General features: G+C 39.6%; 1 protein-coding gene across 1 annotated transcript in view; it reads left to right on the top strand.

The window, feature by feature from the left end:
• Positions 1-681: 681 nt before the first annotated feature.
• The window catches only part of LOC121320430 (trafficking protein particle complex subunit 10-like), a 130,637-nt gene continuing 110,515 nt past the window's right edge, over positions 682-20,803 (top strand). Inside the window, exons 1-3 of the mRNA XM_041258759.1 lie at positions 682-850; positions 14,340-14,421; positions 18,472-18,607. Of these exons, the coding sequence (XP_041114693.1) occupies positions 790-850; positions 14,340-14,421; positions 18,472-18,607 (279 nt within the window). The 5' untranslated portion in view covers positions 682-789. The remainder of the gene's footprint in view (positions 851-14,339; positions 14,422-18,471; positions 18,608-20,803) is intronic.

Below are 20,803 nucleotides of genomic sequence, written 5' to 3'. Positions count from 1 at the left end.
TGCTTAGAAACTCGGCTGTCAGCTGAGTCCCAAAAACTGGGCTGAATTTGAAAATTATATAAAAAACAAATCGGCCCAGAATTTGTGACGTTATCTGCAAATGCTATTTGAAAGAAAAAATGTACACCACTACAGGAAAAAAAATATTACATTCGTGCATAGCATGATAATTAATATAAAGTAACAACCCATAGTTTGTTACATTAGTACAGCAAAATACCACGTTATATTTTAATTGAAAGGTTGTGGAAAGCAGATCTCTCGCTCTCTTTCTCTGATCTTAATGTTAAAAATGCCTGTAAGCTTTTCCACTCGTGTGACGACATATTCATGTGACAGACATGGACCAATCAAAACGCAAGACTGTTATGAGGTTCCATCCCAAAAAGCGGCCTTTGTCTTAGTGGGCTCCAATAATGGCGCCTGTAGTGAATGCACGCATTGAACCATGGGATTGATTGTCCTCGTGCCTTTGACACATGCATAATTTACTCGGCCAAGAAAATATTCTTTCACCTTACCTTTAACGGCGCCCAGCCCATAGGAAGTCGTAATGCTTTGCGAATATTAGAGGAAGTGGATGGGTACAGAGAGAGGAAAAGAACCACTGCGATAAAAATAATAATAATAATAATAATATATATATATATATATATATATATATATATATATGTTCTTTTATATCTATCTATATACATATATTAACATACATTTTTTAGCTAATAAAAACACTGATTTCGTTGAGGTTTTAACGTTTACATGGAGGGCAAGCATTGACAAGCGGAGTCCATGGAGCCCCCTGAAGAAAAGCCAATAATATACACAATGGAGAACAAACCGATTGTAACGTGTGAGTAATACTTTTTCTAGCAGATTTTTATTTTACATTGTACTACTACTACAACGAGCACCATGCAACCTGTACCTGCCACCAAAGAAACGCGGCAAGTTGGGGGTTGAGGGGGCATGATTGAATCTTCCTGTATTTGATATATTATTAATAACTTTGCTTGTTTGTACGTCAGTAGAATAATACCGGCTATGCTGGTATTTTGCCACAGTTTAAGTCAAAAGCTACCTGACCTGTCGCACAGGAATGTGTCTCCTAGATATGGGCGGGATACTAAACGCCAAGGCGGTTTTGTTAAATATTTTTGTATGCTTGTGTTGTGCTTTTTTTTTTCTTTTTTTTCCCCCGAACCGAAGGAAAAAAAAATCATATTGCTGTCCTGTTCTGCGTGTATCCGCAGATGTGATGCAGTGTCATGTGAATTGACAGCCACCATGTACTAGTACAGGGTCAGTTTCTCCCACATGAGTGACTGAAAATAACTAGTCATATGCACAGGACTGCAATTTCCCAGCCACGGGAGTCTTCATTTTTTATATTATTATTATTGTTATAGAAAAGAACAGTTCACTATGTTGAGAATAATAATAATAATAATAATAATAATAATAATAATAATAATAATAATAATAATAACAATAACAGCACAATATTTGTTTAACATTTCACCCTAAACCTGCGGCGTCGGCACTTATATAATGCCCTCTGCCGGTCCAGGGAAATGGCAGGTGTCAAGATGTGCTGTAAAATAGCTGTACAATCAGAAAGTTTGTGTTGCTAAACAATCTGACTTTTTTAGCAAACTGATTTCATTTGAATGATTTTGTGCAAGTTGTTTTATACATTTGACTGTAACGTCTGTCAGGTGTTATATAGGTGTGGTTAGTTTAATTTTATTTTGCTTTCTCTGTATTTTTGTTTTACAGTATAGCAGTTTTTGTGGTTGCATGGCTATACAGCCTACTCGGTGTTAACTCACTTTAAAACCCTGATCACCTGCTCTACCCAACAGGAGGTTGTTGCTTTTACTTCATGTATGTGGCAACTCAACATGCTGGGTTATGTATGTTATTTCTGTAGTATTCTACTTTTTTTAACTTTATTATGTATCGGTGTATTGTATGCTTATTTTGAAACTATATATTACCTAAACAACTACAAAACAACAAGCACAGCATGATGGGAAGGGCTGCCATGCTGTATAACAATTTCTCCACAGATTGTAAATCATTATTATTTTCCAAACGAAATAATCCCATGAGTAATTGCATAAAATCCTTAATGCTTTAGTTGAACAAAAACATACATCTGACCAACAGTAGAACATTTCAGAATGGACTGTCCAGGGTTCTCACAGGAATTTTTTTTACAGTGTGGTGGGGGTGAAAGAAATGGAGATTCTCGCAACTCTCTGCAGACGAAGCAGGGCAAGTCATGCACATGGTTATGCTTTGTGGAAGTTGTTGTCTGGATAATATTCTATGTCTATGGTTGTCAGTAGGTAGATGCAGGGTGTGCGTCATAGGATGCCATACTCACTAGCAACGCATGGATGCCATTCCACGGAGGGAATCTAGATATTTGCCATAGTTTTATCATTTCTGTCTGACTGAGAAACCAGTTTTTACCTTTCAAAACTTTTAAATGGCCTACAATTATGTGACTACAGTTAGTCCTGTTTTTATTCTTCTTTCAAAAATAACATAAATATGAGGCTTTCTAAACATTTCTTTAATTTATGCCATTTTTTTTTTTCAATCGTAGCCGACTGCATAATAGCAGTTTCTGCATGCGAGTTATATGGTATTATTTATAGTTAAAATAATACAGGCTACTTATTGATTACTAAAAAAAAAAAAGCTATACTAATAACGTGCATCATCTCACATTTTAAATATTCTAATAAACTTTACTGTGATCATGTGATTGTGGAGTTTTGCATTTGCTGTCGTTCCGATATACAGTACCAGTCAAAAGTTTGAGTACACCTGCTTGAAACCAGGTTTTTCATGATTATCTATGCTTTTAACTGTATAAACTTGTCTATAAACACTTAATATTTCATTATATGATATGTGTACTTATATAAGCTGATAATCATAAGTGAATTGCATTAAAAAATTTAATTTTTAAATGAAAATGTAAATCTTGTCAGTTTCAATGAAATGGTCACCCAAAGCAATGGGATTTCAGTCTGAAGCCCAAGTCAGTTAAAAGTCTGAAATGTGTAAACACGGTGTTAGAACACTGGCCTAAGTATAAAAGTGTCTTTGTTAGATGTTGTCTGAGTTAACTAGCATGTTACCTAATTAACCTTTTGTCACCAATTATTGTTAACAGGTGAGGGTCCATGATTACTATAAATATAGGCAGCTAAGGCACAAGTTTGTTATTCCTGAATGTAAGGGAGCAGAAAATGGCATAATATGCTCAGTTAAGCAAAGAAAAAGGACAGTCTGTAATTACGTTAAGAAATGAAGGTCAATCTTTAAGACAAATCGCTAACTTTGCAAGTGTCTGTAACTGCTGTGGCCAAGATCAAACGATTTGAAGAAACCGGCACTCATGCCAAGGGTGACCTCAGAATCAGAGAACAAGTTCATTCGAGTCACAAGTCTGCGAAACTGGCGATTAACTGCCCCTGAAATACAAGCTCAGCTAAATGCTACTAGAAGTACAGATGTTTCAACATCAACTGTTCAGAGGAGATTGCGTGAAGCTGGCCTAACTGGAATAATTGCTGCAAAGAAACCATTGTTAAGAGTGCAGAGTAAGAGGAAGAGACTTGCCTGGGCCAAAAAACACAGAAACTTGATGTTTGAGGAGTGGAAGTCGGTCTTATGGACCGTTGAGTCAAAATCTGAAATATTTGGGTCCAACCGCCGAATTTTTGTAAGACGCAGAGAGGGTGAGCGCGTGAGTTCTGCATGTGTAGTTCCCACTGTCAAGCATGGAGTGTTATGGTCTGGGGTTGCATTGCTGGTGACAGAGTTGGTCATCTTTACCAAGTCCTTGGCAAGCTCAACCAGCATGGCTATCATAGCATACTTCAGAGGCATGCCATTCCTTCAGGATTATGGCTAGTTGGGCAGTCCTTCATTCTTCAGCAAGATAATGACCCGAAACACACCTCAAAGTTGTGCAAGAACTAGCTGGCGAAGAAGGAAAGTGAAGGACAACTCAATCTAATGACCTGGCCTGCCCAGTCTCCAGACCTCAATCCCATAGAACTTGTATGGGACGAACTGGACTGAAGAGTCAAAGCAAAGCTTCCCACAAGTGCCCTACATCTCTGGGAATTGCTGCAGGGAAGACATGTCGGGTGATTTCCTGCTGAAACTAATTACCTGAATACCTTGTGTTTGTGAGGCTGTTATTAAGGCAAAGGGTGGCTATTTTGAGGAATCCAAGATTTAGAGACAATTTTCAATTTTCTTGAACGTTGCTTTGATACTCGTTATGTTTTGTTTTGTATATTGTAACATGTGTTTTCATTTTCAAGTATTTACAGAAACATATACGACGTAAAACATTGTCAATTATGAAAAAAAAAAAAACTAGTTTCCAGCACGTGTACTCAAACTTTTGACTGGTACTGTATATGGTTGTTGCACCATTAAAAGATGTAAATTACACTTGATCACACATGTGCTTACAAGAATAAGTGGAAAACCCATTTGTCACTGTTGTTCCATAGTTAAGGAGTATAGAACATAAATGAGTTTTTCCACTTATCGAAAGTAAAACTGTACTGCGGCCCACATTTTATATTTTAAACCTACATACTATAGGAAAATATATCTGTGGGAAACTGAAATCATATAAAAGGATAATTGTAAAATTGTGGAACTTTGGATTTTTTTCTAAAGACCTTGAAATAAAAAAAAAAAAAAAAAAGATTTAATATCTCAAAACTGTGGAATACACATTACTGTTCTGAACAACTTGCTTGTTCAACCTAGCTTGTTATGCTACGTTCCCGCTAGCTGCTTGCCACGTCGCCACAAGCGAAATGTTTTCCCTTGTGGCTCAACTGTTTTTCCCAAAGTTCGCCATGGTGGCGAAAGCTTTGAAAAATGTACTTGTGTAAGACTGCCAGCACATTCGACGCGTGCTGGTAGATGAGTCAATACAGACCATAAGAACATAAGAACATAAGAAAGTTTACAAACGAGAGAGGAGGCCATTCGGCCCATCTTGCTCGTTTGGTTGTTAGTAGCTTATTGATCCCAAAATCTCATCAAGCAGCTTCTTGAAGGATCCCAGGGTGTCAGCTTCAACAACATTACTGGGGAGTTGATTCCAGACCCTCACAATTCTCTGTGTAAAAAAGTGTCTCCTATTTTCTGTTCTGAATGCCCCTTTTTCTAAACTCCATTTGTGACCCCTGGTCCTTGTTTCTTTTTTCAGGCTGAAAAAGTCCCTTGGGTCGACACTGTCAATACCTTTTAGAATTTTGAATGCTTGAATTAGGTCGCCACGTAGTCTTCTTTGTTCAAGACTGAACAGATTCAATTCTTTTAGCCTGTCTGCATATGACATGCCTTTTAAGCCCGGAATAATTCTGGTCGCTCTTCTTTGCACTCTTTCTAGAGCAGCAATATCTTTTTTATAGCGAGGTGACCAGAACTGAACACAATATTCAAGATGAGGTCTTACAAGTGCATTGTACAGTTTTAACATTACTTCCCTTGATTTAAATTCAACACTTTTCACAATGTATCCGAGTATCTTGTTAGCCTTTTTTATAGCTTCCCCACATTGTCTAGATGAAGACATTTCTGAGTCAACAAAAACTCCTAGGTCTTTTTCATAGATTCCTTCTCCAATTTCAATATCTCCCATATGATATTTATAATGTACATTTTTATTTCCTGCGTGCAGTACCTTACACTTTTCTCTATTAAATGTCATTTGCCATGTGTCTGCCCAGTTCTGAATCTTGTCTAGATCATTTTGAATGACCTTTGCTGCTGCAACAGTGTTTGCCACTCCTCCTACTTTTGTGTCGTCTGCAAAAAAACTGTTTAGTTTGATTTAATATTGCTCTTTAGCTTGATCGTGCAACATATGCATGCCACAAACGGAAGGATGGAGGCTCTAATAGAAACAATCAGCGGACGGCGCGGCTAGTAAAACAAACAAAAACAAAAAACCCACATGGCATCTAAATGGGGAAAAAATGTTATAAAACAAATTGTACAGCCCAATAACCAGAGTCATGTTCCAAAAGATGCAGCCCAAGGAATACCAGTTGCCCATGCACACAACTAAAATATGACGTGATGCTAGTCACAAGGAGGTGAAGCAGTCATGGTTTCAAACATACCCTCTGGTCCCGAAAGAACATTTTCACAGATGGCAAGCCAGAAACACGCAACTTCAAGATCACAGCTAAGTTTTTTGGGTTTTTTTTCCCCGTTGTTTGCTATCTCTTCAAAATGTGTTGCAATATATTGGAAATAGTAACAAAGTGGATTCGAAGGAGGAATAATTTAATAAAATTATTTATTTATATTAAAAAGAAGGATTCATTTCACTACGATTTATTTAGTTTTAATGTCAGAATTGGTGCAATATTACTGTCAGTAGTCACAGGTGAAAGAACACGGTAAAAAGAAAAAACATTGTTTTAAGCACAGTTGTGGCTGTAGAATTCTACTAATGTTAATCACATTAGTACAGTCTTGTGTAACTAGAGCTGCGGTTGGTCAGTGAGGCATTAATATTAACATAGACTAATAGCAATGTCTACTGGCACAATTTTGATTTGCCATTCTGTAGTGGAAAGAAAACCGCATCAGTCAAAATAATGTAAAGGATTATGCAGTACATGAATATCTCTGCAAACCTATTCAAAATTTAGGAAATCTGTATTGTTTTTTCACGTGGGACTAAGTCTGGCATTTAAATGGGAATCGGAGTCATAGTTCAAATTAAATAGTATCTAGATAGTATCTATAGTATAAAATAGTCATCTTTTCGCCTTGCTGAAACATTATGTTTATAACTTGTTGTGGAATGGTGGTTGGCAATTCAATGACACACACAGGACAGAGTTTTATTCGAAACACTGCACCTGTGCCCAGTTTTATTTATTTTTTTTCTTGATTTATTTTAGCCCGCAGAGGGTGCTGTTGTCCGTGGCCTAAATACCGACAACGGTAATCATGTCCACAGTCATACCAACACAGGTAAACCGTCAAAGGCTGGCACACTCACAGGTGCTCTAAAATAATAATGAATGTCAAAAGGTGAAAGAAAAAGGGAAAATAAAACTACAAAATAAAGGTGCTGCACTCGGCAGCGTTGCCCTGACCATCGCTAACCACATGGCCTGGGTCTTTGTCCTACGCTCGCCCGTTCCCTCAACCTGCTGAATCTGTTCGGGGTTCTGCCCAAGTTTTTCCCCACTACTAAAAATTCCTTTTCTTTTTTTAAATTAGTTTGTTGTTGTGCTCGTTCTGTTCCGACGCAGAGTTTCCACCAGCTGTCTCGTCTTACGGAGCCAGGCTGAGGGAACAACAGAGCGTTATCTTAGAGTCTGCAATCCCCCAAGGCCTGCCTCTCAGCCACTCAGAGAGAGGGAAAGCCATCACACCCTCTTCCCCACCTCTCTGTGTCACTGCCATGACTGACAGCAGATCTACAAAGCTGCTGCCCCCTTCCTGCAGTACCACGCATGCGCCAAACAGTAAACACAGATCTCCCCTGTTACATATCCTCCCCCTCAGAATGCTCGGTGGACAACCCTGAAGGCATAGGGCTGCGCAGGGACAAGTACCATCGTGTGATTCTGGCGTTGTTATCCTTCATCCGGTGAAGCCATGCTAAGGGGGCATGATCTGTAACCAGGGTGAAGTGTCGCCCCAAGAGTTACTCAACTTCCCATTTTACTGCTAGACACTCCCTCTTGATGGTACTATAGTTTTTCTTACAGGGAAGGAGCTTCCTGCTGATGTACAGGACCGGGTACTCTTCCCGCACCTCCTGAGACTGCCCCGAGACCTGTCTCTGACGCATCCGTATAATGGTGAACCACCTACTGAAATCAGGACGACACAGCTTTCGCTTCAGAGTGAGAAAGGCCCTCGTGCCCAGCACGTCGTCTTGCCCTTGCTTCAGTTGGAAGTCACGGGAGTGAGCTAAAAAATCAGCTCTCATGGCTTCCACCCCGGGTTTGGGTTGGTCTTGATCGGAGGCAGCTGAGCCAGACCCCTGCGCTGGCTCCACGGCTTCCCCCCAGACTCTTCACCAGTCTACCCCACCGGAGACTCCCTCCATTGCCAGCCCTCATTCTTAGCAACCCAGGATTCCCATTTAGTTTTTCAGGTTTTAAAGCTAAGGCAGAACCAGGCTGGGTCGCGACAGGGGAAGATCTCTCCAATTACTTCCTCTTTTTTAGCCAATAAGGAGGACGGGGCCGTCACAACAGCCCAAAAGTCTTTGAATGGCTCGCAGTCCTGCTCCAGAACTACAGGTACTGGCAGCCGAGGACGCAAACCCAATTGCACTTGCGTCACTTGCTGGCCATTTTTTAAATTCACAAACATCTTAGGATAAGTGCGCACATCCCCATGAATACATTTAATATGCACCTGTCCCATTATTTGCTTATGCCCCAGAAAGATTAAGCTCTCTTGTATTAGGGACTGACTACACCCTGAATCTAAGAGAGCCTGGTTTTGTGTATCATCCACTGACACAGGAATAACAAAACCCGTCTGATGGAGTGACTGATGGAATGGAACTGTCTTACCTGGTCAGCTGATGTCACATCCCATAGCAGGGCAATCCCAGTCGATGTGGCTCACCTCCCAGCTTGTTCCACACATCGGTGAACTGGTTTCTCGCCATGAAGCTTTAGCAGGAGGTTGAAAAACAGGAGCCGTGAGGTGGTTCAGAGATGGCATAAAATATAACGGTTCTGTGGTGGTATAGGCAATTAACACAGACCTATAAGCCGCTTCAGTGATGGTTCTGAACCGTCATAACTCCTTTGTGTGAAAGCACCTTTAGAAGAAAACTTTACAGAAGCACAGCTGCTTTTTTTTGGACAAAAGGGTATTCCTTTACCTTGAGTCTAAGGCTGGTCACAATCTGCACAGATAATGCTCTTCTCCACACACCAACTTTCTGCACAGTGCACAGCACAATTTTTTTGCATTTGCCAACCTGGCATTGGCATCTTTTGCGGCGCAGCGTTTGAAAAGGCTGACTGAAAAACAATAGACTGTCAGTCATTCACTCAAGCAGAGGGTAGAGACTATTCTAATTACAGCAAAACACATTTCAGACTGGTAAATAAAAATAATAAAGTAGAATACCGTTCTGTAAACTCAAAATACAGTTGTTGTCTGTGTGGCTGTCAACATGACTGCTCTCGGGACTTTTAGGTATAATGTAATATATCTCCTTTATTTCTGCACTCCCACCTTTCATGCTTTGCGAGAACATTTAATACATACCAGGGTTCTCCATAGGAATTCTGTACAGCCGGGCGGCAGAACATTATAGCTGGGAGCACTTTTAATGGAAAAATAAACTTGCCTTACATTAAATATATAGTACAACAAATAATTTTAATAATGTGTTGTTTTTCGTAGACTATGTCTGGTTGTGCTTTTTTATGGTCTAAATTTTCTGTTTTTTATAATGGTAAATTACCATGCTTATTTAAAGAATGTAGGGTTATTGGAGTTCACAAAATAAACCTAACTTTTCACTTCCTTTTTAGCTTATTTATTTGAGCTTATGAGCTTATTGCTTCATTTAAATTGTTTATGTTAAGTTTTCAGGGCGTTTTGTTGATGTACGTCTATTTTAGTTTTTTGCTATGTATTCACATTTATTGTAATGCAACTGTTCATTTTAACCATTTTTTAACACAACAGTACTCATACACGTTTGGTCACCATCATAACTGTTGCATGAAACCAGAGTGTAATAATCCAGCACCTCTGCACTTAAGCATTTGTATGTCACAGACAATAGCTGATGTCACATCTTTCTTAAAGGCATACAGCCTCTATAAATGAACCTCCAATATCTCTCACAAGCACCTGGGTATATAGTGTTCATTCCCATTACACGAGAGTAGATGTTAAAACTTCATGCTGATTTGAACTCTGTTCTCGTCAAGATAAACTTACAATAAACTAATGTGATTCATCTGCATCTCCGTCCATTTGCGTTTCTTTCCATCTGATGACGTAGATATCCTTCATCCTGGTGTTGATGGCTAAAGTGTAATGCTGGCTCCAGGGATCAGCTTATTTTGCCTCCCCAGTGCATCAGCACAGACAACGGCTGCGTTGCTGGCTCCAGGGATCAACCACAGTGCGGTCCCCCCAGCACATCAGCATGACAACCGTCTGGACTGAGCTAAGTAGGGTACATCTCTGGGGTCTTCAAGTGGGCACCTTCTGTCCTCTGTGTTTCGCCGAGTAGCCCACGGCACGTCAAGAGGGCTTGACAGTGATTCTGGCGTACCAGCATCACCCCCCTCCGTCCCCCACTCAGCTCTGCCCAGCTTACTTACCCGTACATCAGCGTTGCTTTCTTTCTATTGTACTTGAGCTCCCCAACCAGAATCTTTCCATTTCAACCACAGCCAGTTGCTTCTCCTTTCTGCTGCTTCAGATAAGTTCTTCACTGTGCGACGCAACTCTTGGCCAATGAACCCGACATCTCTGAGAAACCAGGTTGTAGAGTGTGCCTCGACAACCCACCCCTACTGGGTAAACCTGGACTCTCCATCCTCACTGTTCCGCTTCAGCAGCTAGTTGAGCATACTGAAGTTTCTTCCTCTGATACACCTCATCCACAGCATCCTCCCATGGCACTGTTAGCTCTACCATATGAACAAGGCGTGCTGATCCAGACCACAATAATACCACTGATTCGAAGAGCAGCCTTAGCATCTTACATATTTCTTTGCTGCCCAGTTTCTTCCAATTTTCAATACAGATGCTGCCTCATTTACGCATTTGTCACGTGAATCTACTAATGTCATTTCCAGTCGGACCTTGGCGCACTTAAACTCCTCGGTTAGAGCAGAGACTGGTAGCTGCAGTATTCCTTTACCATAAAGTCCCACTCTGCAACGTGGAACTCCCAACCATTTCCTGACGTATGAACTGATTAAAGCTTCCAGCTTCTCAACTGTTGTCAAGGAAACCTCGTACACAGTCATTGGCCACAGCAGTCTTGGCAGTAGACCAAACTGAAAGCACCGGAGTTTCAGTTTGCCCGGTAAAGCGCTGCTGTCTATCCTCTTCAACCCTTACACTGCTCGTTGTCTAACTTCTCCCACACGAACTGTGTCTTTCAGATCCCCGTCGTACCAACTCCCTCGACTTTTCACTGGCTTTTTGGACACTTGGTATTGCCTCACCATTAATGTAGAACCTTTTATCTACTACTTTAACTTTAATTATAGAGGTGCTCCTTGATTTAGTGGGTTTGAATTACTTTCATGCCCATTCAATGTTATTGGTTAATTTGCCCAATAACCGATTAGTGCAGGTTACTGTTGTAGTCATGGCTGTCATGTCATCCATGCATGCTCGAATTGGTGGTAGTCGCATTCCAGAAGCCATGCGCTCTCCTCCCACTACCAACGGGCAAGATGGTACAAACGAGTTAACAACCAAACGAGCAAGATGGGCCGAATGGCCTCCTCTCGTTTGTAAACTTTCTTATGTTCTTATGTTCTTACCCATTTGATGCCCTAATAATTACTTCCATTGCCATGGTAAAAGCCAGTGGAGAAATGGCACATCCTGCCACTATTCCAACTTCTAGGCATTGCCATGTAGTGCTGAATTCTGAGGTTGAAAAACTAAATTGCAAATTTCCAAAGTAGGCTTTCACTAAATTTTTTATTGTCATCGGTACGCTGAAAAAATCAAATGCTGCCCAAAGAAGTTCATGTGGCACTGAACCATATGCATTAGCCAAATCCAGGAATGTCACATGGAGCTCCTTCCTCTCCTTTTTAGCTGATTGAATTTGTTGCCAGATCACACTGATATGTTCTAAGCATCCTGGGAAACCTGGAATGCCTCCTTTTTGTACTGAAGTGTCAATAAAGCAGTTCTTTAATAGGTAGGGTGACAATCTCTGAGCAATAATGCTCAAGAAAATTTTGCCTTCTGCGTTTGAAATTGGAGAAGGAATCTATGAAAAAGACCTAGGAGTTTTTGTTGACTCAGAAATGTCTTCATCTAGACAATGTGGGGAAGCTATAAAAAAGGCTAACAAGATGCTCGGATACATTGTGAAAAGTGTTGAATTTAAATCAAGGGAAGTAATGTTAAAACTGTACAATGCACTAGTAAGACCTCATCTTGAATATTGTGTTCAGTTCTGGTCACCTCGCTATAAAAAAGATATTGCTGCTCCAGAAAGAGTGCAAAGAAGAGCGACCAGAATTATTCCGGGCTTAAAAGGCATGTCATATGCAGACAGGCTAAAAGAATTGAATCTGTTCAGTCTTGAACAAAGAAGACTACGTGGCGACCTAATTCAAGCATTCAAAATTCTAAAAGGTATTGACAGTGTTGACCCAAGGGACTTTTTCAACCTGAAAAAAGAAACAAGGACCAGGGGTCACAAATGGAGTTTAGAAAAAGGGGCATTCAGAACAGAAAATAGGAGACACTTTTTTACACAGAGAATTGTGAGGGTCTGGAATCAACTCCCCAGTAATGTTGTTGAAGCTGACACCCTGGGATCCTTCAAGAAGCTGCTTGATGAGATTTTGGGATCAATAAGCTACTAACAACCAAACGAGCAAGATGGGCCGAATGGCCTCCTCTCGTTTGTAAACTTTCTTATGTTCTTAATAATACGTCAACAAATGGACTTAATGATAATACCCGAAAAGAATCTTTAATATTTTAATAAAGTAGCCGTCGCAACTATAATATTAGGCTGTGGATTGCACTGATCGTCTGCTTATTTTGACCCCCTGCATTCATTGTCACTATTTTTGCTTTGAAAATAATTGGTCATTTTTTATCAGTCATTTTTAACGTTTTACCTCTCTAAGTGCTTAACACAGAAAACCCACCCCTTCAACTATCTGATTGGTTTAATGTTGTGTCAATACGTAACACAGCTGTCATGTGGTTCCAAGATTTTTTTTTCACCCAGCAACGCGCAACTGATCTCATCTGGTAGAAGATCAATCAATCCTTGTTAAGAACATAAAAAAGTTTACAAACGAGAGGAGGCCATTCGGCCCATCTTTCTTGTTTGGTTGTTAGTAGTTTATTAATCCCAGAATCTCATAAAGCAGCTTCTTGAAGGATCCCAGGGTGTTAGCTTCAACAACATTACTGGGGAGTTGGTTCCAGACCCTCACGATTCTCTGTGTAAAAAAGTGCCTCCTATTCTGTTCTGAATGCCCCTTTGTCTAATCTCCATTTGTGACCCCTGGTCCTTGTTTCTTTTTTCAGGTCAAAAAAGTCCCTTGGGTCGACATTGTCAATACCTTTTAGAATTTTGAATGCTTGAATTAGGTCGCCACGTAGTCTTCTTTGTTCAAGACTGAACAGATTCAATTCTTTTAGCCTGTCTGCATATGACATGCCTTTTAAACCCGGAATAATTCTGGTCGCTCTTCTTTGCACTCTTTCTAGAGCAGCAGTATCTTACTGCTCAAGGCACAGTAGCATCTGCAAGACGGGCGGATTTGGTTTTTTCAGCCGGGTGGCGACAGCCACTTTGCCTGGTGGCCCACCCGACTGAAAAGGCCTGGGGAAAGCCCTGCACATAGAAAGATACATAAACGCGCAGCCCTTGCACGAGTGGAGAAAATTGCATTTTAAAACCAAAAACCAACAACATGACTGCCGCGGAGCTGCTTGAACTATGTCAGACCTAAAACATTACACAAAAGAACAAGGGTCAGAGTTTTAAAAATGTTATTTAAAAAATAAAGTGAAAAAACTTTATTGTAAAAAAAAAAAAAAAAAAAAATTAAATGTTTTCCTTCTGCCAAAGGGCGGAGTTTAAGCCATTAGAAATCAAGCTATCTTTGATTTAATTGAAGCAGGACTGTAAACCCCAGTAAGGATTGCATTCTGGCCAAACTATTTATTTCCAACTTACAGGGCTGAAATTATCTATGCATGGGGGGACAAGTATATCAAAATGAAAGGATGTCAATTTAATTATACAATGAGATAATGTACTGTACTGGAATCAAATGTACTAATGTCTATTATTGACACAAAACAAGACAATGTTATTTGTGTAGCATTCTTTAGAATCACTTATATATATCTTTTAGAGATACAAAAAACAACAAAAAAAAGCAGGGGTTGATTTCAGAGTCGATAGGGAATAACAGGAATACTTTTAGTAAATACTGCAGGCCAGTTTCCTATCGTAGGAAGGTTGCATGGTTTTAAGAGCACTGGTAATTAATAATAGCTGTTGTTTGTCAGTGCCTAATCATGTTTTCTTTCTTGATGTTTAGGTGCTGGGGATCAGAATTTGTTTACTTCCCTCTACCACTCGCTGGCACAGCAGCTTCCACGGGAGCCGATGGAATGGAGGAGGTTTGTGAGATTTTGTTGTTTGACTGTAATTAGGGCTTGAATTTTTCGATTTAGCCAATAACTGAAAAACACCCCGAAGACCTATCTAGAATCTTTTCTTTTTAACTGATAAACCTGAGTTTTGCTACTATACATTTTTCACAAAGAAAATGGCTTTCAGAAGGCGGGCACATTGCAAAGAAATTGCTACTCTGTGTTTGAGTGGTAGCATAGATAACATTTCACATTATTTATTTATTTATTTATTTATTTATTTATTTTATTTTTATTTATTTATTGTATTTGTATAGCGCCTTTCAACCATGGTATCACAAAGCACTTTATAGAAAGTATGCATCATCATCATCAAAAAACAAAAAAAACTAATAGTAAAACCACAAAATGAACAACATACAATTGTATTAATAATAGCAATAAATAACATAGTAAATGTCTAGCTAAGACAATTATAAAAACACAGGAAATAAGTAAAAAATACAAGGAAATAAATAAGAATGATAGGTACAAGCAATTTCTCCACAGCCAAACATTGTATTACTGTTTTTACCACACTGTCTTTAAAGTGCTATAAAAAATGTGTTTGTGACAGTAGAGTGAATTATGACACTACTGTCCTGCCATAGTTATGGTTGTAATGTTCTTTCCATTATAAGCCCCTATTTTGTGCAGCTCCAAATGTGGGGTTAAATTCAATCAATCTACCTGTTATTTTGGATTTCAGATCTGATTGGTAGTCTGAATGTTTTCTAGTTATTCTGTCCGGTAGTTCTTGAGATACAGCACTTTTTACAAAACAGGTTGTTCTTTGTGTGAGTTTTGTAGCCTGGAGAGTGTTATTTATTATTCACCTGTAGGTAAAAAAAAACTGCTGTACCTTTACTACTCCCATTTGCCAAGTTACTGCATCTAAGTAGATTTAGTGCCTTTTGTGGGTGGGGAGCTTTAAAAATGTGGATTTTAATATAAAAAAGTACTTTTAAAAACAAATGCCACGCATGCGCAGTTGTATGATTTGTAACCATATTTGTGTAGTTCTGACTGGACCTGTAACAATACAATCACTTAAGAACGCTCTCCAGTTTGAACTACAGCTCCCAGAATGCACACCGAAAGGTTGCACGCAAACGTTCCATTTCCTGACTTTTGTGATTTTGAACTGCAAATGTTATTTTAACAAAGTTTTTGTTAAAGTATTCACCTCCCTGCAAAATTTTATATGAAACTACTCAACATTGATAAAGTAAAAAATGCATATAGAATATAAAGTAAGATTTAAGAGAAAAACAGATTAATCTCAGTTGCATAAGTATTCAATCCCTTTGCTACAGCAGCCCTAAATTGGCTCAGGTGCAAATGATGTGTTTGAAAGGTCACAAAATTAGTGAAATGGTTTCAGCCTGTGTGTATTCAAAGTGGTTTAATTTGTAGATAATTTCCCTCAAGTATATAAAGACTTTCAAAGTGCAACTCACATAGTGATCCAACAAAGCAACCATGAAGACCAAGGAGCTTTCGAAACAAGTCAGGAAGTGGTAGAGAAGAACAGAGCAGGAGAAGGGTACAAAAAAATTTCAAAGGCGCTGATTACCCCTCTCAGCACAGTGAAGTCCATCATTAAGACGTGGAAGATGCATCATACCACCCAGACACTACACAGATCAGGTCGACCTCCCAAACTCCCAAACTTTTCAATCTGGCAGCATCATTTAATGGGGGTGCTTCTCTTCTGCATCCAGCGCTCAAAGAATATCACGGACATTTGCAGAACTTTTTAAATATGTTAGAGTAATAAAATGATTGAGGATTTTGATTATAAATCGAGTGATCAGAAGAGGATTTATCAGTGTGCACGTCTATAAAGAATTATGTGAAAATTACAGTGAACAAGTGTTGGGGCCTGTTTTACTCTGGGGGGGGGGGGGGATTTAAACAGTCTGTGTAAAATAAACAGTGTGCATGAAAATAAATTGGACCCAACGCGCTTGACAAGCGCTGAATAAATGGGCTGCAAAGGGTTAAGCATTGATCAGCAGTCCTACATTGGCGACTCATTTTCACAGCTCAGCGCAGATGAGAGGAAGTGTCACCAACCTTTTTCCAGCTTCTTCACCCGTCAAGATGGGCTCTGCTTCTGCCACAATGTGACCAGTCTGTTTGAGGCAATCGGAATCGCCTGTAACCAGAATGAGTGGTGCCTCTTCATTGACAGCTCATCCAGGAGCCTCAAAGCCATGCTGCTCCATAATGGTAACAAGTACCCGTCTCTTCCCCTGGCTCACTCGGTGCACCTCAAAGAGGATTACAACAGCATCAGGACCTTGCTGGACACCTTGAAGTATGATGAGTACGGCTGGGAGATCATAGGAGACTTCAAAATGGTGGCATTCCTGATGGGCCTCCAAGGCGGTTTTACCAAATTTCCCTGCTATCTTTGCCTTTGGGACAGCAGGGACAGCAAGGCGCACTACCACAGGCGGGACTGGCCACAGTGGACCGAGTTCTCTGTGGGGAGGAACAACGTCAAGTGGGAGCCACTGGTGGACCCCCGGAAGGTGCTGATGCCACCACTGCACATCAAATTGGGCCTTATGAAACAATTTGTCAGAGCTCTAGATAAGGAGTCGGCAGCCTTCAAGTACCTTCAAGACTTCTTCCCTAAGCTGTCTGAGGCAAAGGTCAAAGCCGGTGTCTTCGTCAGACCACAGATAAAGAAGATCCTGGAGTGCAATGAATTCCCCAAGGAGCTCCCTAGTAAGGAGAAAGCGGCTTGGAACAGCTTTGTCGCAGTGGTTCGGGGCTTCCTGGGCAATCACAAGGCCGAAAACTATGTGGAGCTGGTTGAGACTCTGGTGAAGAACTACGGCACAATGGGCTGTAGGATGTCCCTCAAAGTCCATATCCTTGATACTCATCTTGATAAATTCAAGGAGAACATGGGAGCGTACTCGGAGGAGCAAGGCGAGAGCTTCCACCAGGATATACTGGACTTTGAACGCCGCTACCAAGGACAGTATAATGAGAACATGATGGGAGGCTACATTTGGGGGCTGATTCGTGAAAGTGATTTACAGTATAATCGTAAATCCCAGAAAAACTACTCCCTTCTAAATCTTTTGTAGTCATTTTTGTATTACTTTAGTATAAATACATGTTAATTTGGATTCATATGCTGTTTTTTTCTGACTTTATGTGAACGAAAAGACACATTCGCCCGTTTTCTCATTGGAAATAGGTACATTTCAAAATATCACTGTCCTGGTCATAAAAGCAAAGTTGTGGGGAATACTAGCCATTTTCTATACTTTTGAGGCATAAGCAATTAGGAAATAACACTTACTACCCAGGAACAAAAATTGTGTTACATAGTGTAATAAAACTGAATATGGAACGGTACAACAAATATTTGTTTGCATGTAGTGGTCAATTTGACCAGGTCTGGTAGTTCTAGATATGAGGGAATTATAGCTCCCTTATTTTTGCAACCCTGCATCTCAAACTTTGTCAGGATAATTAAGACATGTAATTAGGAAAAGTCATTAACGCACAGCCCCATATCCCCAGAGTAAATTAAAAAAATTGCAAACTGTCAAATTGACTGCCTTGCTAGTTCTAGTGTTAAATCTCCCTACTATTAATACTAGCCAGTCATATTAAATTTGTTTAAAAAAAACAGCTCCTCTCGAATTTAAGTTTGATATTAAATATATTGATGCAGTTTTAGGAAATGTAACGAAGCAGGGTTTCACTTCCTATTTTTCAAGAGTTTAGTGTCTTCTGATACTGAGAGCAGAGCACGCATATTTTCAATATTGAAGAGCAAATTGGAAGTTTGCTTTTCTGGATTCTATTGATATGCCATTTTGTTCTTTGTTCTTTTAGACAGAGAAAACAGCCCATTTACACAAAAGTGAGTTCAGCATTTCACAGGTATCAGCACTGAGTAACACGTGCATCTACCTACCAAAGATACCTCCTGTAAGATAAGCAATCCTGGGTGGAGTATGTGATCCATTTTCGTGTGCTCTGATTTATTAATCCTAATCTATGCAGGTCTTATGGACGTCCACCAAAGATGATTCACCTGGAGGCCAACTTTGTCCAGTTTAAAGAAGACCTGTTACCCAAGGAAGACAATAAGGCACTTCTGACTTTCCCTTTCCTGCATATATACTGGACAGATTGCTGTGTAAGTATTGCTTAATTAGCATGTTGTAATTTTGAGATTGCTGTAATAACTAATTATATTAGGATCAATAATTTACCACAAATGAGTGATAAAGATTGACTTATGTGAAAATGTGAGTTTTGGTTTGTGTTGATTAGATGTTTGGTTATGCATCAAAGTAAACCACCAACCCCCTCCTCTCTACTTTTTTGTCCAAGAAATGGAGTGTTCCCCTTTTTTGTTTACCAACCTCTCTATTGTGTAACAAAGGCAACCCTGGGTAGGGTATTAGATCACATTTTGAATCCCATATTTTTTAATCAACCTCTGTTGACCCTGGCCATCAAACTATGGAACTGGCTTGCTTTTGTTACAAAAATGGGCTAGTACGTTGTTTGTTTGTATAGCATATTGGCACAGTGGGAACTTGCACTAAAAAAAAAATAATATCTTCTTTGTATGTACATAGTGCTTTTATCTGTTGCTGGTCTGACATCATATTTTCTGAAAGCATTACTGGATGTCACTGTATTACATTTTGGCGGTATGGTAACTGTTAAAATATACCATGGTTATCGTCATACCAGGGTTCCATGTTTTTTTTATTTATATTTTTAATTATTTATTATACAGCTATTAAAACCAGTAAAAATGCCATTAACATTTTTTAAAGTAGCTGTTTAAATAGTCAAAATCTAAAATAAAATGTACATAGCTATATGTATACCTCCCTCTTCTGGGTTTTAGCTGGAGCATATTTTCCAGTTTTCTGCAACTGCAAAATACAATGAACATCCTATACAAAAGAACATATAAGGACATATTAATAAGGACATACAAAAGGACATGTTAATAAGATCCTGTAACAGTGCAAAGTTTGCAACATTTTTCTAAAAGGGCAAATTTTAATGTTTCAAAACAGAAATAAGCTTAGTGTTAATTTAAGTGCTCTTAGTTACATAACCTATTATTTGTTTTAGTTATTGCATTTATGTAGCGCTTTTTATACAAAAGTATAAGCACTGTACCGTACGTAGCAGAAAAAAAGACCAACGCACAATACATTTGTATAGCATGTCACACATACAACTGCCAAATCAGACAATTTCAATAACAGATTTAAATAACAGTATATACATAATACAAAAGCAGTAATTTTAAAGTTACATTAAAACCAATTTCTAGTGGCGTTATTATGAATAAGCTGCAAGCTGGATACTACTCCAAGGTTCTCCCCAGAAATTCTGCACAGCCGGGCGGCAGAACATTATAGCCGGGAGCATTTTTAACAGAAAAATAAACTTGCCTTACCTTAAATATATAATACGACAAAGAATTTGAATAATGTGTTGCTTTTTGGTGACTATCTGGTTGTGCTTTTTTATATTATACATTTTCTTTTTCATTACTGTTTTTTAATATGGTAAAAGTGCTTATTAGGCACTCTGTGATTTGACTGTAGAAAGATAACGTAGGTTTATTGAATTTCAGAAAAAAAGGTAACCTTTTCAGTTCCTTTTTTGCTTAATTATTGAGCTTATTGCTTCATCTAAATTGTTTACGTTGTTGTGGAAGGGTGGTGGGTAATTCACTGACACAGGAGACAGACAGGTGTACTTGAAAACACCACACAGGTGCCCAGTTTTATTTTCAGGGTGCGGTTTTTCTTTTTAGCCCTCAGAGGGCGCTGTTGTCCGTGGTCTGCTTACCAACTATGGTAAAAAGAACCACGGGAATACCAAAAGATGGTAAACAGTTCAGAGTGCAGGCACACTTACAGGCGCTCCAAAGAATAATCCAAAAACAGAAGGCAAAAGGAAAAAGGAAAATAAAACTACAAATAAAAGGTGCTGAACTTGGCAGCGTTATCACGGTCGTCACTGCCCACATGACCCGGATCTCCAACCTACTCCAGCGGCTCCCTCAGCCTGCTATATACAATATTTCGGGGTCTCCCCAAGGTTTCCCCACTGTCTCAATCTTTCTTCCGGCTGGTTCTCAATCCTGGACCAGCGCTCACGCACACTCAGCGTGTCTAAAATGACAGACCTGAGGAAACAGTAGAGCGTTATCTTATAGGGCTAACAATCTCCCCAAGACCTGCCTCCCAGCCATTCAGAGAGAGGGAAAGTCCACACACCCTCTTTCCCATCTCCCTGTGTCGCTGCCATGACTCACAGGCGGGTATTGGACGAGTGCTGCCCACTTCCTGCAACA

The sequence above is a fragment of the Polyodon spathula genome, chromosome 9, assembly GCF_017654505.1.
Source record: "Polyodon spathula isolate WHYD16114869_AA chromosome 9, ASM1765450v1, whole genome shotgun sequence".
In the NCBI taxonomy this organism is placed as follows: domain Eukaryota; kingdom Metazoa; phylum Chordata; class Actinopteri; order Acipenseriformes; family Polyodontidae; genus Polyodon; species Polyodon spathula.
The sequence above is the reverse complement of the archived record's forward strand: the minus strand, read 5'-3'. Positions and strand labels throughout refer to the sequence as shown.